Source organism: Actinia tenebrosa, unplaced genomic scaffold (assembly GCF_029948245.1).
Source record: "Actinia tenebrosa isolate PJP-AT-01 unplaced genomic scaffold, QUT_ActTen_1.0 PGA_scaffold6__47_contigs__length_16458017, whole genome shotgun sequence".
Lineage (NCBI taxonomy): Eukaryota > Metazoa > Cnidaria > Anthozoa > Actiniaria > Actiniidae > Actinia > Actinia tenebrosa.
Window position 1 is genome coordinate 11,345,935 of NW_028292583.1, and position 17,458 is coordinate 11,363,392.

Here is a 17,458-nt window from a genome sequence, read left to right on the forward strand (position 1 = left end):
TACTTGTCGCATCAATCGATAAGTTATCGTTTACCAAATAAAGGCATATTCGGAATAAACCAAAAACTCGGGAAGTTTTCATTTTCCATATATAGGTATACTCGTTGTAAACATAGATTCGGAGAGTGTTCGACGATTTTCGTTTGCTGCAGAAATTCAAATACTGTAAAATGATGTTTACAATTTGCTTGACCTTTCCTTTTATACTTAAAGGCAAACATTTATTTTCCAAAAAAACCTTAAAAAGAAAGAGTAAGTATTTTTTTGTTGCAATTTGGGGGGGGGGGGGGTGGGGTGAATAGTATTAGTATGATATATAATTTTAAATTGGATGGGAGAAGACTTTACACAAGTGCTGCTGTGAAATTTTTAATAGTGTTGAGGGATTCAATGACTACACCCTTAGCATTGAATCCCTTAATACTAGTAAAAATTCTTATTTTAAGGTCCCAAGTTACTGTAACCATGATCTCTTATCCTAGACTTAAAAATGTGTAGTTCCAGAAAATTTCCATACCCTGACCCATGTGAAAGAAACTGGAAATTCTAGAGTAGAGGGGGGTCAGAGAAAGAACGAAATTACAGAGTTTGTAGAAAAAGTTGGAAGTTCCTGGGGGTACACTTCGTTTGTTGCACACACTTCAACTTTGTCAGCAATTGTGCAGAAGTAGAAAAGATACGTCTCTGACACATTTTTGTGTGTAAGCATGACTATGATTTGCATAACTGCATGAGGGCAAAGCAATAGTTGTTTTACCCTAAAATTTAGATTTGCCACAGATTTGAAGCAACTTTTGCATAAATCATATGTTTGAACCTCTGCCCTTGCTTTTGGGCACATTATGCTTACCAGCATTTTTGTAATTCATGTTTTAGTGTACATTATGAATGCTGATGAATTTTTTTTCTTAATGATTGTACAGGTTATTCTTCATGATTTCCTACCCTTTTGTAGGAGAAGCCAAGTCATTTAATGCAAACATCTCAATGCACAAAACTGCTAGCTCTCATAGTATCCTTTATTTTGATACTGGATTCAGGACCTTGTACTCAGGGCCATAGATTAGACCAGTCAGAGGGCCAGGAAAAATGAAGAAGGTAAGACTAATTTATAAACAAAACTTTTATATATATATTATAACTGCTAAATATGAGAAACATAATTTGTCACACCACGAAACAAAATTTCAAAAGGCATAATGCAACTATTAGTGCAAGGATAATTTGTACTTAATGCTGTGTCACAGGTATATGCCTTGCAATTGCATTTATGAAATTGCATCTCCAAGCTACTGTATAATGAATGGTTGGCTATATAATGCATGGAACTTGCAGTCACTATATATTCAAACAACTTTGTAGTCCAAAGTCCATATGTGAGGCTAAAATAAAACTAAAGCACTACAGCCTTACACTAAACCATACTTATTAGCCATACATAAAATTTAAGTTTTAAAATTTCTTTTTATGAATGTGTCTAGTTCCAGAAAATATCCATATCCCACCCACAGAGTAAATTGGAAATTCTGGAGGTGAGGGGTTAAGAGAAAGAACAAAATTACTGAGTTTGTGGAAGAAAATTGGAAGTTCCTGGGGGTAGGGGGGGGTCTTTTTACAAATTCCATCCATAGCAGTGGTAAGGATATTTTCTGGAACTACACAATGTACTATATGTTAGATACACACAGTTGATGTCATCTACCATGAAATAAGCATTATACCTGGGTTATTATAAAATAATTTGTCAATAATAGTTGTCTGCTGTCAGTAACAGCCAAAAATAGTATTTGAAAAAAAAAAAAAGAAAAAAGCAGAATATAAAATATCATGTATATGATAACTAATTTGAATCAAACTGGCAATGTATAATTAAAATCAAATTGGATATGCAATTAGTAAAGAATTGTCGGGGATTATATAAGAATCATTGATTATTGAACTAGACATTAAAAACCACAAATGAAAGAAAGAATTGGCTCAAATGTCTGATGCCTTTGCAACTTCACCAAAGAACCTGCAACCACTGAGTGTTCAATGATTTCACTCATCGTTTTTGGGACAATCCAATTACAGTCAAACTAAGACGGCTGTGAACTCCTATAATATGTCTGGAATGTTAAACATGTTCTGATCAATTACTTGCAACAGTTAATTAGAAATAAATTCATTCTCACATGCGATTGGTCAGAACATGATACTTACCATTTCAGACATTTTTAGATGTTCACGATTTTCTTAGTTTAACTTACCGTAACCTGATGAAGGCTGTAATGTTCTAGTGCAGAGCTATATAAAATGTGGGTCATTGGACAAAAGCTGGCCAGACTTGGAATTTGTGTTTTCAAATCTTTGCCTTGCTAGTCATTTTGACCAGTAACATTGAACCAAAACAATATCAAGGTGTAGCCAAGCTAAAATTAATTTGGTTGGTCATCATTATCGGTATTGTATATTGTATGACAATAACCTGATTTTGCTTAACACCATATGGGAAATTCTTATATGTTTGCAGCACCGACATAAGCTTTTTAATCAGGGAAGGTACAAAAATCCTGATCAAAGTAACCCATGATTGAATAAATTGATTTGTTCAATATTTTGTTCAAAGAAATTGTTCAAAGAAATTGTTCACAAATATTGTTCACTGCATCCATGATTACATTATAAATCTTGAAAAAAGTGAAATATCAGTTCAGTAGAAGTGAAACTGGAAACAATAAAACCATGAAATGAGGAGATAACGAGAAGCCTGTAGAAGTTGACAAAGCTTTTTCGGCAAATTTCCTGGCCACATTAGAATTGTTGATTCTGGTGTTGTTTGGCCACATGACCATGCAATCTTCACCTGGCTTTCCTGTGGTGTATTTGAAGGAGTAGTTAAAAAGCTTGTTGCAGAACGTCGTTGGGTCGCTGTAGTATTCCTTGAAGGTTTTGCAAGGCTTCTTGCACTCGTTGCCTGACTTGGTCCAGTTCCATGTTTTGATATCTCCCCAGTTATCAGAGCAGGTGTATTCATCCTTACAGGCCTCAAACCATGCATCACAATCCGAAGCACATAATGGAACATTAACGAATCGTTCTCTTCTCGTTTTCTTTGAGTTTGGATCGACCTGAATCCAAGGAGACATGTTGGGTGAGCATTCATAAAAACAAGTATCCATCTCTAGGAATCTTCTGCATTCTTTTGATAGCGGTTTTATATTCGAGCACTGGTCCCATTTCATTCTATACAAGGTGATTGCCCCATCACTTTCGATGTGTTTTGTAGTGTTTGCTTTGCAGCAAGCATTGTCCTTCCACGGGCTACAGTGATGGAAAAAGTCGGGTTCTGGTCCAGGTTTACTCTTATGGTGCTTTGAGTCGATGCAGACATTTAGAAAGTCGTCGATCTGCTGCTTCGACGCAGATAAAGATCCTCCTACTAGAGAGATCAGCACAAGAAACAACAACTTGATCATGGTGAAATACTGTCGAAGTGCCTTAAAAATGGAAAGATTTAACTAACTTGAAAAATGATTGATATGTTATGAAAGTTTAACAGAACTTGCTGTAACAGGACTTCATGATTTGAAGTTTTACAGGCACTACTAAGGTTACTTACACTATACTAGTACATGTACACACTACAGCTACTTTAACACGTGCAACGAGCAAACGGTTCCAGCGAGTACATCATGGAGTTAACCAATCAGATCGCTCGCAGATAAAACCCTTGCCACAGGTAACCCAATTCCTAAAGAAACAGTCTGTCATGACGTAACAGCTGTATCAATAATAAGTGCAAGTTTATAAATATGTACTTAATACCTGGACAGAGGGGGTTTGAAAACTCATTTTTCCCAGACCCTTAGCCAAATCGTAGGCTCTGGGAAACCCTACTGACCAGGTCGTCAGAGCGCATGCTCTATCTCAAAAACTAAACGCCTGCCCTTGGATGACCTTCACATAATCCATAGCTATATAAAAAATCTAGGTTTTGTTAGAAGATTAAATATTGAACAGCAGCACATGTACAATAAAGAATTTATTACAAAATGATTTAATGAATGTATTAAATCAATCAAGTTTGTAAAAACTATATCTGCTTTACTCATGTAATCATACAATACCGGAAGTGATGTAATCAAGGCTCAGTTTCTAATTAAGCTGTCTAAGGTTTTATTTGATTGGTTGAGAGTAGACCCATAGGGCAATCAAGGTCAGCTGGTTTCCTATAAATAATGCCTGTAATTCCTGTCGTTACAAACAGACGCGCGCCACACACAGGAGAAAGAACAAAGGGCCTCATCATACAGAGAAATGATTGAGTTTTTAGTCCACAATAATGTCAATGGTATTTGCATCACTAAATACGACTGCTCAGCTCCTGACCAAGAATGTTGCATGAATCAATGTGTTGGTGATAACAACTGCTTTGGCATGAAATGCTCACTCGATTCACAATGCGGTTATTCTGAAACCTGTTGCCGAGGCTCATGCACAGGGCACTGCGACATTCCATTGCCTTTGATTCTAGGCTGCGTGATTACGGCTATATTTCTAATTTCTTTGATCGTTGGGGCTGTTTGGCTATACAGAAGACGAACGAGAAGTCATCAGCTCCAACGCAGACCCCTTGTGCCGTACAGCGGTAATTCACGTGCTGCTACGGCAAACCCACGCCACTTTTACTACGGTGGGACTCAACAGCCTCATCTTCTCCCTTGCACGCCTTCCACCACTTACCACCAAGGGAACCCACAATCTATTGATTCCCAATTTGGCCCAGCTTCCACAACATACTTAGTGCCTGATGAGTCACGCCATCCAAGTCAAGAATGTCACACCGTACCTTTGAGAGGTGCTATTGCCATGGCAACTGAGCAGCCTCCACCTTACGCATCATATGAGCAAGTAACAGAAGACAATAAAGAGCAAACAAAATAGTCAAACATAGAAAAGACTGCGCCTCCTGCTCCGTTTCTTGCTGACTGATTGGTTTGGCTTGGAGTGAATCATGTAAGACCTAGCATATTGCCATGCGTTATAACTTGAATGGTTCTAAGAACGATGCATGATATCATAGTCCATATTACAATTAAAGTATTATTGCCATATATTTTATATTGTTTTGTAAACCGGTCACCGACCAACTACCAATGCCAAGGGTAAAAAAAATCCAGGTTTTTATTAATAGATATTAAGAAGTACCGTACTAAAATAAAAGGGGAACAAAAAGGGGATCCCTTACCGTCTCTCTAAACCTTTTTTTCCCCGGATGTACTAACATCTAACTTATGGAAGTTGCCTATAAAATTGTGGCAAATCTGAAGCAGCATTACAGCTATTTCAAAAAAGGTTGGCGAACTTTTGTTTCATGTTGCTTAATAAGCCTCAAGTGCATTATGGTATTCATATATGTAAATGACGTCAGCACAGAGAAGAAAAATTATCGGAGAAACGTTAGACCAAGTTTAGGAAAATTTTATATCGTTGTGACCTTACTCGATTGCATTCATATTGCCCACAGGGCATTTCGGGGTTGGTATGATTTTTTTTTTTGCAACAACAGATTCACCAACCTTTGAAATAGCTGTGTAATATGTAATGTAGTCAAAGTTGAAAAACCTTTTTTTAAATATAAAATCATCCAATCATAAATGTTTACTGAAGTCAAGAGCTTTTTGAGGGAGACCCGAAGGAACACGCGGGATCTGGGAGCTAATTAAACTGATTTAGAAAATCAGGATGCAAACTATAATCGACCTTCTATTACTCGACCAAAAGGACGATTTATTTCAGTTGAAGAAGTCATTTCATTTGCGCATCACACTGCAACCTGTCCGTGGAATAGTCGCATTGTAGTCTTGTACTAAGTAAACTAAGCAAAATAAAGATATGGTTTTGACTCATGTTTTGAATATTTTTTCATGAATTGATTGATTAAATCGGGACCATACTTCCAGACATCGAGTGCTGAACCGTCGCATGGCAGCGCAAAGCATTTACGGCTATGCCGGAGATTTCGGCCCCGACACCGCTATACAATGACTTTTCAGGAAGCTCGGCCAAAACCTAAGGGAGAGGTTAGTCAGCCTCTAGACCGTAGATGATTAACCCCTTGCTATGAACAGTGGAGATTGATTTTTTTCTTTTAAAAAAAAAATTAATCTAGACATGCGCAAAAGTATTAAAGATACCTGTCTGTGATCTAAAACGAGTATGTAAAGTACAATTATGAAAGAAATTATGAATGCTGATGCTCGTGAACTTAACTGAAAACTGCGTTAAACAAGACATTTTTCCCCATTTATTTCCCACTTTTATTTCGTTTCATTCCATTTTACATTGAACATTTGTCTTAAGCAATATTTCTAAATCCACCATTTCGTATATGTAATAGGACTCCATGCTGTCCAATTAAGAAATAATTGGACGAGGAAAATTCCGAGGGCTGACAAAATTGGATGAGGCCGTAGGCCGAGTCCAATTTCGCAGTGAGAGGAATTTTTCGAGTCTAATTATTTCTTGATTGGGGAGCATGAAATCCCATTACCTATTAATGATATAGCTGCCTAATTAATCCCATATCAACAAGACCTGTCTAATTAAGAAAATAATTGGACAGTTACCTATATGGGATGAATGAGAAGCTGTATAATTATATTGTTAATGTTGTACTATAAATCTGTATCGGCTCTACTAGTCTTATAACCCATGAAGAACCAAGCCGTCATAAACGATCCGTAACTTTCATTTATAACCTAAGAAATATTTTAAAAAGAATTTATTATATAATTTGGTAAATGAAAAAAATACACTGATTTTCTAAACAAATCGACAGTCAATTACTCTGCTAACAGGGTAATAGTCAATATTTTTGAACATACACCCGCTGATCCCCGCTGATCTTTAAATTGTCTTCCAAATTACCAAAACACCCTAACTTATAACAATTGTGTTTATATATGAATATTTACACACACACGCCGCACTAACTAATCTAAAGTGATTTGATCATGTACACCTAGTTGGACTTTTTGTTTTTGTTTTGTGACGTCAAACAGCATGGCGGCGGCGGCCGCACCTTTTCTATTATTCTAGCTTGGGCTCCCTTTGGTTTTGGCAAGGAGCGGTGATTGATGTGTTTTCACTAGTTTCTTTTTCCTCGACTTGAGACTGACGTACGACAGCATTATTTGCATCGACACATAAGATAGTCCCATTACCAATGAAAATAATTTTGTAAATAATGTATATCTAATTTTGATGCCGCTTGACACACCAAAAACCCCAATTCATAAACGTATAGTAAATGGACCCCCAAAAGTCTTTCATCCGTATCGGTTCTCTTCGTGCTTATCTTTTTCAAAAGATAAATCTGACCTCTAGTTGTCACGTGGTACACGAAGCCACGTGTCCCTAAGAGGTCACGTGATGCATCGCCTTACTAGGCACAACGTCACGTGGTAAATTAGGTGCCACGGGACATAGCAGTCACGTGGGTTCATTAGGTCCCATAGCAATGTGACTGAAACAGATCATGTGATCATAACATAGCGCATTCACCCATCATGACCGACTGATAACAAAATAATAATTTTCTAGATTTTTCGATGTACATAGTCTAAAAATTCCTAAGATAAAATAAAACGCTTCGTATCTATAGCTGATAACGTTACATATTTAATCCCCCTAAAGAATTTCTTTCAAACGAACTTAAAGTCTGTCCTTCCCAAATAAATAAAATCGGACTTTACTTGTAGAAACCAAGAATCGTTGCATCCCTGATGCACTCTCGATACCCACGGCCTATGTCTTTCCAAGAGCATGTTGCGTGATCCTTCCTCATGGCGCAGTAGAGGTTATTCAATCCACAGTAATAGTCCATCATCCCTCCTAGTGGATCCATCCAGCTGCACAGACTGGTCCTGCACGCGCAGTTGCGGCCGTAGTACCTTCTAATCCCAATGCGCTGTCCGGAGCTCAAACTGCCCCACGTCTGGATCCAGTTGCATGAGAATATCTCAAGGTCCTGGCCATCGATGTATCCTCCAAGAACGTAATCTCTGCCTTGTTCAAGCTGCGCAGCGCACGAGTTGTTGTCCGTGTAGATGGCTACTTCCATTGGCAGGGGTACCTTGCCTGGGTAGTCTTTGAGTGGAGTAGTGTTCTTAACCTTGTTCTCTCCTTTGAAGATTCGCTGGATTTGGACGCGGTACACGAGCACACTGCGGGTCCATGAATTCTCGGGATTATCTGGTCGCGGGATTTGAATGGTTTTCGTCACTGGGCCTGACTCCACGAGCCCTCGAAGTACTACAAAAGAGAGAGAAAAAATTAACGCAAGATCAAGACCGGCCACCCATAAAAACTAATAGTTTTCCTTGGAAACGTTCAGTATGAAGTAAAATATATAGGTGGTCTTATTTTGCCGCATGCGTAGACTTGATAGGTCAGACTGAGGATACATAATTCATCTATAATGTTTGTATGTATTTTATCAAAATTTGTGAAATTCAAAAAAGAATTGGCACGTTTGGCAGAACACTGCAGTGGACATATTCTGCTGCGATGCACCGAGGAAGGAAACTTTATTTCGTGTGTCTATTTCTGTAATCTAGTATGTAATCTGTGTTATCTTGCGTTTAAAAATTTGGGGGTGGGGGGGGGGGGGGGGTGGGGGGAGGGCAATGATTTAATTTAAAAAAAATATATTTTTTAAAAACCTTATTTCATGTGATAGATACAACATCGAAAGGAAAGCTTCGTGTTCAAATCTTCGTCACTGTTAATTGGCCGTTTCAGCGCTGCGGGTGGGGGACGTGGGGTAATTACTTCATTGAATCATACTGTGAATAACCAAACTAATGGGGAAAAAATCTGTAGATACGACGGATCCAGGAAAGCAAAGATTATTCGTGCGGCTCGAAAGCATATTGCCAAAAATTCCTGAGCTTCGGGTACTGATCAATCCGATTAATGTTACTCATCACTACTGAGCGACTGAATGGGTTTAGGGATAAAGAAATCAGGGTTATGATTAAGGGAATAAATATCACTATAATTTTTGTTTTCCATTTTCAGATCACGCGTCATTCCATTGAAAATGAGAGTCTTGTTTTAGCCTTGTCTTGTCAAGCATTACTGGTAAGCGAAAGAAATAATAACTAAGGGAATGAGGTCTATGGGAAATAAATTGCGAAGGAATATGAATGAAATTGCATCGGGGGGGGGGGGGGGGGTAGAGTCGATAGAAGGAGTCTCCCAGTGAAATAAGCATTATCAAGCAAAACTCCATGACTCCTCGTACAACACCCTACAAATATAATCCTAGATACACGGGTCTTTGGCTTGCGGCGTGAAGAATTAATGAACGGAAAGTAAAGATTTCCTGTGGTAAAATACTGCGATTGTCGGCACAGAATTTCCGTCATACATGGCTATATCATTCTGGTTAATCAGCGGCGAGTTACAAAATAAATAGACCGTACGTACGTACTGATTAACACAACACTGAGTCTATATAGCGGTCCACACACAAGGCCGCTGTCTAGGCTGTGCGGGATGAATAATGCAAATGAGTCTTATACTTTTTGATTTAGTAGTCAATAGCCTTAGAGAAAGAACGAACTGTTTTGAACTCTCTCCCCGAAATCAGAAAACCTCCTGACTAGCTCCACTTGATACCAAACCGCAAATAACATTCTTGTCGTTTGGCACTTGTCGTATTTTTACTGATCTACCCGCACAGTTATGCGATGTATGGCTAGAGGTTAAATGTCTAGGTAAAAGTCTCTTACTACCACGCAAAATCTAATGATTGAATTCAGTAAGCTCGTACACTTGCCAATAGGCCGACGATAGTAGATACGGAAGGAAGAATTAAAGAGAAATGCATGCTTTTAGAGTGTTCATTAGTTAGCGGCTTATCAACCGGGAATGCTTTTGGCAAGTTATACAACTATTTGCAACCGTTCATAATAAAGATTGTGCTAGAAACGTTTCGATGTTGACCCAGTGGTGTAACTTATCTGAGAGGGCAAACCTGTGGGTCTTTTAATCCGCAGATGTAGAAAAATATGGGCCACCTTTACTTCGAAACGTAATACTTCATTGACCCTGAATTATTTTTGGACCATGGCCACGCCCTAGATCGACCATTGCCACACCCTATATCGACCATTGCCACACTCTGGATCCTCTCCTCGTTCAACAAATTCATTAATATCTAGCTTACTGGACGTACGTACCGCGGCAAGGACGGCAATGGTCATATAACAAGAGGAATTGCATGCGCATATTCAGCCGTGTTATTATAGCTTTACCAGATGTTCGAAGACTTTTAATAGCAGTTTAAATGCGATCTCCATTGGCTGGTAACCAACATAATGGACAGGCTGTGCGTACTGTGGGTTAAACGAATAATAGTGAGCGATCTTACTAGAAAGGCTAGAACGATATCCACACATACTGGCTGTACGTGATGACAGGCAATAATATAGAGTACTGACAGTTCAAGCGTTAACGAGCAACGGATGTGCAAGTAGTAAATGAACTCACTGGAAACTGAATTAGATAATTCAGCTGTGTTGTCTTTCAATGGACTCTTAAGAGCTTAGACACGCAATTATTATACCTGAACGTTTTAAATTCTGGATTTTCTTATTTTGTTTCTTATTAAACTTAAGGTACTTTACTAGTATACTCTTTACTCCGGATAGTTGATGACACATGGGGAAAGCCTGAAGGTATTATATCTGCCCCTCTCCCCTCTCCACTACCCTCCACTCTCTCTCTCTCTCTCTCTCTCTCCGTTAAAAAAGCGACAGGTCTTGACGGTATACCATCTCATTTCATCAAGATTGCTTCACCAGTAATAAGTCAATCACTAGTGAAGCTATTCAATCAATCAGTTGATAAAGGGATTTTTCCTAACGGCTTGAAACTTGCGAAAGTTACGCCAATTCATAAAGCTAATGACAAAGATGATTTGAATAATTACCGTCCCATTTCGGTCTTACCTACTATTGCTAAGATTTTCGAGAGAATAGTTTTTAACCAGTTATATGAGTATCTAAACTCAAATAATTTACTTTCTCAAAAGCAGTCGGGATTTAGACCGCTTCATTCGACTACTACTGCACTCCTAGAAGCCACAACGGAGTGGCTTACCAATATGGATGAAGGTAAATTGAACTGTGTCACTTTCCTAGATTTTAAAAAAGCTTTTGACACAGTAAATCACTCTATACTTCTCCACAAATTATACTATTATGGGATTGCAGAAGAGTCGATAAAGTGGTTCAAATCTTACCTCACAGATCGTAGTCAGAGATGCTACATAAACCATACCTTATCTAGCTCTAGAACACTCGATTGCGGCATCCCTCAAGGCTCAATCCTTGGGCCATTATTATTTATTATTTACATAAACGATCTGCCAAATAGTGTCAAATTTTCAAATGCTAGAATGTATGCTGATGACACAAGTCTCACCACTTGTGGCACATCACAAAAGACTCTATTTGACGAGGTGAACGCTGATATTTCCAATATTCATAACTGGTTGAAAGCTAACAAACTTAGCTTAAATTCAGCTAAAACAGAGCACATGTTTATTGCTTCTGACGATAAATTGAAAAAAATTACCTCCGAACCACACATATATTTAAATAGCAAACCAATTACTAGAGTCTCTACAGCAAAAACTCTGGGTGTTGTGATTGACGAACGGGTGTCTTGGGCTGCTCATATTGATTACATTTGTAAAAAAATATCTTCTGGATTGAGTGGCATAAGACGAGTCCGCGATTACATCCCCTTGGAGACAGCTATTACCATATATGAGGCTCTCGTTTTACCTTGGTTTGACTATTGTGACGTGGTATGGGATAATTTACCAGTAACGTCTGCTGAAAGATTGCAAAAAATGCAAAATAGAGCTGCAAGAATAATAACAAAAAGCAGCTACGATGTCAGATCTAGTGATATTTTAACTTCTTTAGGCTGGAAAAGCTTACAAAGAAGAAGAAAGGAGCATAAAGCAATAATGATGTTTAAGACTTTAAATGCACTTGCACCAAAATCTGTAAGGGAACTCTTTTATTTTCAAGAAAATACCTACGATTTTCGTGGTAGAGAGAAGTGCTTAAAGTTACCGAAACCCAGCACTGAGTTTTTAAAAAGAGCTCTCTCTTATGACGGTGCAAAAGTGTGGAACTCGTTACCCCAAAGTGTCAGACTGTCCAATAATTTAAAATCTTTTAAGAGGAATCTTTCGTCTGTTGGTCCTTAACACTTTAATTACTATAAAATTTATTGGGGGTAGATGAGAATTTATTTCATAAATCTGTCTATATATTCTTAACGTTATTATTAATTTTTTATATATATTACCTATGAACTCGGTTTTCATGAAAACCAATTTGTACATTGATGAAATTTCCCGAGATTAAATAAAAGACATCTCTCTCTCTCTCTCTCTCTCTCTCTCTCTCTCTCTCTCTCTCTCTCTCTCTCTCTCTCTCTCTCTCTCTCTCTCTCTCTCTCTATCACCTGTAGAGGAGTGTTTTCAAAACACTCTCGGTTCATAACTAAAACCTCATTGGCTATCTGTAGTTGTCTTCGGCGCACGCGATCATTATAAATTACATTTATTGAGATTTGATTTTCGATAAACTTTAACTTCACTTTTGCTAGGGGATCACGCTACATATGAGAAAAATGCCTTTTGAATCGAAACAAAAGACCAACTAGTCATGAGTTTCCTTGAAACGTTTCGTTAAACTCCACATGAATCGAGCATAACTTCATAGATTCATTCCTCATGACATTGAATTTTTACAGATAATATAGTTTAAACATAAAAAGTCAACGGATAAAGCATATTTCCTAAAGACAACGGAATATTGTCTGACTAGTTCCAAGTCGTTCTTATGCATTTTCAGTCGTACGAGTTATCAGTTTAGTTCTTCCTATATTGGACATATTGATCATGTCTTCCAGAGATACTCTTGATCACCATATCATAGCATCCGCGCTGGCAGATCGTAATCTTACGTGTCCTATTGGTGTACAGAACAAGGGTTATTTACAACCGCATACCAGACTTTACAGCGCGATGATCTCCGAGGCATCGATTGAACAATTTCTTCAATCTTTTCATTTTTATCTTGACTCGAGGACATACTCTGGAATGTTCGGTTAGATTAGTGATCTATGGTTGGGATTAGAAGCAAGTTCTTTCATTCCCCGCATACTGATGTTTTTCTTTCTTTCTTTCTTTCTTTCTTTCTTTCTTTCTTTCTTTCTTTCTTTCTTTCTTTCTTTCTTTCTTTCACCCACCCACCCATCTACCCGTTCGAATTCATTCGTTATTCGTATATTCTTTTTTTGTATTCAAAATCACAATTATCCTTCCTTCTTTTCTTACTTCTTTTACATTCATTTTTTCCCGTTTCCTTTCCTCACCTTTTTCATTTTTCAATCCTTACATGTCTCACCCATCTTTCAGCATCTTTTTACTAGCATTTTCTCGTGACGCCCTATTTTATATTTTCTTTTCTTTTTTCTTATTGCCCATCATCATCTTCTCAGTTTTTTTCAATTTCCTTCAATGCGACATGATCTTGAAATTCCCCCTACATTTTTTCTTTTTATTCGCTCTTTCTTAACTATCTTATCTAATATTTTGATACCAATATTTCTTCACTTCATGATAATCTAAATGCAAACAGCGAATTCAATGCTTCCAGAACTCTCTTTGGCAAAAAGATATACACCCCTTGTCTAATGTGGTTAGCGAACACTCATTTGTATTTTGTCGAAAACCACTTCCAACCACTAAACAATAAAAAGAAAACATCAACAGACAAGTGTCAAACGATGGAAGACTATAATTAGCTGGATAACTAAGTGATATTATACTAAGTGGTATGTCTTGCTTTGTGAAACCGAGGATTATATGAAAAGTCTCCATGTTGTTGCCTCTGGATTATAACGAATTATTCTCCAAGAGGAAAAAATAGTAACCCTTTCAGCCGCCTCTTCCATCCTTCTGTTGACTTCTTCCTGTAACATCCACGTCTTGCAAGCAAGTTCTAATCCATGCTGTGCGTACTTGATACCTTTCCTGTCTTGCAAATCCATCACTAACTCACTCAACCACAAATATCTTTTTGTATATATGTCTTCACCTCGAACATTTCAAGGGTATTCCTTCCGTTTCGCTAGCTAAACTAAACCGCTATCTTCCTCAGGAGTGTTTATAGTTCCAACTTGTCTAGCAGGGTGCCGAGCAAGGTTTTAACTTACTAGTGTGGAATCAATAGCTCGTTCTTTGCGTTGCGCTTGAGGTCATGCATCAAAAAACAATAAGACACTTTGTGTTTTGAAATGTTGATCTTTTGACACTTTAGCTTTTAAGAGAACTAATATTTTCTCTGTTTCGCTCTAAATTTCAAGCCATCTATCACAACAGGAGCTCATACAGGCTTTTTCTGTTACCCTTTTCGTCAGTGTTCCAAAACTAGAATTAGATTTTTAATTGCTACGATATGACAAATGCTTTCGCCGCCAGAACTCGCGCCCTATTCTTAACTAGTTTCCCTCAAGTCTCAACTTTTAGTAATACTGTCTTAGTCTTTAGACGATAAACAAAATAGGACCTTATTTCTTCTTTGTTTCAGCAGCAAAACGTAACTCTTAGATTTAAAGGATCAAGGTATTTAGTGAAATGTCGACACTGAATGTAATTCTTACCGTAATCAGACGTACAAAACTTGTCCTGTGGATGGTCATTTCCAGGAACACATCGACAAGAGAGGGAAAACCCTTCGTTGATCAAAAGACAGAATATAACTAGAACAGATATGCTCTTCATGTTGTACGCTCGCTTAATCTGACGGAATGATCTGTAGAACGGAATGAGGTTCGACTTTAAGGCTGCTCTGGAGAACTGCGTGACTGTCACGCGATTACACTTGTGGTTAACGTGATATCACGGACACGGAGACGGCGATATGAACTGAGTACAAACAAATGCACTAAGAGCATAAAGGAAATTTTGCCTGTGGGAAACCACATTTTTGAACATTATCAACGGAAGCCAATGTATATTTTGGCGGAAAACCGCGCTCAAACTAACACAGGGGTGATTGAAACAGCAGGTGATTTGCGCGACAAAAAACTCCGGCAACATTAAAACCCGGCAGTGTCTTTCTCCAACACGCGAAATACGCGGGACAAACTGGAGTGCGTTACGCAAGCAGGAAGCAAATTGCTGGTTTATTTAAACACTTGGATTTGTCAGCATTTCGATTTTGCCCTTGCAAATCACCTCTTGAAAACCTTTCATCGTAGACTTAACAAGCAATAATGACGTCTTTTTCAAGACCTGAAATTTGTACATTGTATATTAATATTACGTCTTGAAAGTTGTGATACAAGTCCATTAAGAGTTGCGCCTGAACGGATCTTTGAATTCAATACCTATTTGTTCTACTTCAGTTTTTTTTATGCGTTTCTGTTTTTCGTGATTCTATGCTATGATTATCCTCGTAATCATTAAATCGCAATCATGAGGTGTCCTCCGGCACAAATTCACTATTTCAACCTCGGCTTTTGGCGCAAAGCCACGTCCTCCGCATTTCCAGACGTCAAATATTTTGGAGTTCCAAGGTGTACGCGAAAAAATTTCACCTCTGGTACTCAAAAGTTGATATTTTCTTTATCGTTTTGATGAACTTGTTGCTTGTGACACTCAATATTCAGGGAAGGTGCGTTTTAATATACATCAGTATTGACATTCCGTACTAGGTATTGATTACTTCAATGGTGATGAGCGATGATCTCTCTGTCATAAATTAGGTGTCTGGACGAAGTCTCGTGGATATTCAAGCAGCCTTAAAAATGAGGAACAGCTGAAAATTTAAAACTGCCGAGCGTTTGATCCGCGCCCGGCAGTGTTCTCAAAATTTGCCAAGTGCTACGAGTAGAGTTGTTAGTATTTCTGTGCCGAGGAAAGACCCCTCAAATTGGAATAAATTAAGCAGAGGAGAATCGCTTGAAGTTTCTTTGCAAAAGTTAAATACTTTAAATCGATTGGAATTGTTTTTAGTTGAGAAATCTTCGAAAATTAAGCTAAGCTCAGTCTAATAAACCTCAGTCCCAATATTTTTGGCAAACTGCGCTAGAGCGCATTCAGTTTTCGTTTATTTAACATGCAAGCTCATGCAGCAACTCGCCTAACATACATCAACTTGTCTAAAATGTAGCAACTTGTTTCTTATTTGCAGCATTCGTGTAACATGGAGCAACTCGTTTAACTTGCTGGGTGTCCCTTATTGGCAATCGCAGGTTGTGCTCGGCAACAGCAACGGCACTTCGTTGCGCTTCTTTCAATATGTTAGTAACTGAGGAAGTTCCGACTACGATGAAGCAAAGCCCTCAGGCCTCGTGTCATGCACCGGAAAAGTAATGGCATTCCGATGTAAAAAAGGTTCACCACTCTTGACCTTTATTAACGAAAGTCAAGAGGAAATCGTTGTGTATTCAGCAATAAACGTAAAAAAGAACTAAAACGTGGGTAAATGTTAGGTGTGGAATTGTAGGAAGACGTTTGACTGATCGAGGTGAATGGAATGAACGTACTGCCTTGTGATGTTAAGGAATTCCCATCCAAATATATATAGTTACGTTTGCATGTTTTTAATCCCCGCCCTTTAATGTTCAATTAATATGTTTATGTTTTGAATAGGTATTGCGTGTTAATCTTTCACCACTAGTCACTCCAAATTATTCTTAATTAGATTACTATTGCGTAAACAAATGTAAATGTGTCTGGTGTATGTCCGATCATGAGGAGGTTTTCATATTCCCGTTAAAACGTTCCCGGGACTTCAAACGCCAGGGAGGTATAGGGTAATGTTTAATTCATGAGCCACCGACTTCTTTGCCTTTTTAAAACCTCATTTTTCTGGCTATCCATCAGAGAAAAGATTTATGCCAGAGATAGGATTCAACTCCAAAACCACCCACCAAGAAAAACGACTATCGCTACTTAATGGTTGAATTGTTGATGCTTTTTGGCAATAAGAACCATCTAGAGAGTCTAGAGAGTCGTTCAGTGGTTTAAGATTGTTTGACTAATGTATTAAGCCTGAAGACTCGGAAAAGATCATTTCCCCCAAAAAATAGCAAGATAAAAATCCGACTTTATATTAGAGTTATAGTTTTTGTCTAAAACAGTTGCTAGAAAGTTCTGTGATCAAAAGATAGTACTTGGGATACCGTAGTGCATGACTACAGCTATTAGATTTTCAAAGGTAATGTAAGTAAATGACCGAAGGCTAGTGACAGCGAGGTGATCAGTTTTTTTAAAACTAGAACTCAATATCGATATTGATTCCCCTTATGAAATTCATTCAACCAGAAGTTCCCCTAACGAAAAGACGGTCTATCGACTAGATTCGTTCAG

At 38.1% G+C, this 17,458-nt stretch overlaps 2 protein-coding genes and 1 long non-coding RNA gene across 3 annotated transcripts; 1 reads left to right on the top strand and 2 right to left on the bottom strand.

Moving 5' to 3' along the window:
* Positions 1 to 165: 165 nt before the first annotated feature.
* Positions 166 to 17,344, top strand: LOC116297575 (uncharacterized). The gene is made up of 4 exons (XR_004197245.2): positions 166 to 252; positions 924 to 1,098; positions 9,067 to 9,129; positions 16,278 to 17,344. It is a non-coding gene; the product is annotated as an uncharacterized LOC116297575 (long non-coding RNA).
* On the bottom strand, positions 1,002 to 3,653 carry LOC116297571 (folate receptor gamma-like). The gene has a single exon (XM_031705825.2). The coding sequence runs from the start codon at positions 3,456 to 3,458 to the stop codon at positions 2,688 to 2,690; it is 771 nt and encodes a 256-aa protein (XP_031561685.1). The 5' UTR covers positions 3,459 to 3,653; the 3' UTR covers positions 1,002 to 2,687.
* On the bottom strand, positions 6,279 to 14,910 carry LOC116297573 (metalloproteinase inhibitor 4). The gene is made up of 2 exons (XM_031705827.2): positions 14,743 to 14,910; positions 6,279 to 8,298 (listed from the first exon to the last, which is right to left on the bottom strand). The coding sequence occupies exons 1-2, from the start codon at positions 14,861 to 14,863 to the stop codon at positions 7,736 to 7,738; spliced, it is 684 nt and encodes a 227-aa protein (XP_031561687.1). The 5' UTR covers positions 14,864 to 14,910; the 3' UTR covers positions 6,279 to 7,735.
* Positions 17,345 to 17,458: the final 114 nt, after the last annotated feature.

Excerpts from the sequence above, each read along its gene's own strand:
- LOC116297571 (XM_031705825.2), bottom strand. The coding sequence starts at position 3,458 with ATGATCAAGTTGTTGTTTCTTGTGCTGATCTCTCTAGTAGGAGGATCT.
- LOC116297573 (XM_031705827.2), bottom strand. The coding sequence starts at position 14,863 with ATGAAGAGCATATCTGTTCTAGTTATATTCTGTCTTTTGATCAACGAA. Across the intron at positions 8,299-14,742 it reads GTTTTGTACGTCTGATTACG|TACTTCGAGGGCTCGTGGAG; the intron begins GTAAGAATTACA and ends TCTCTTTTGTAG.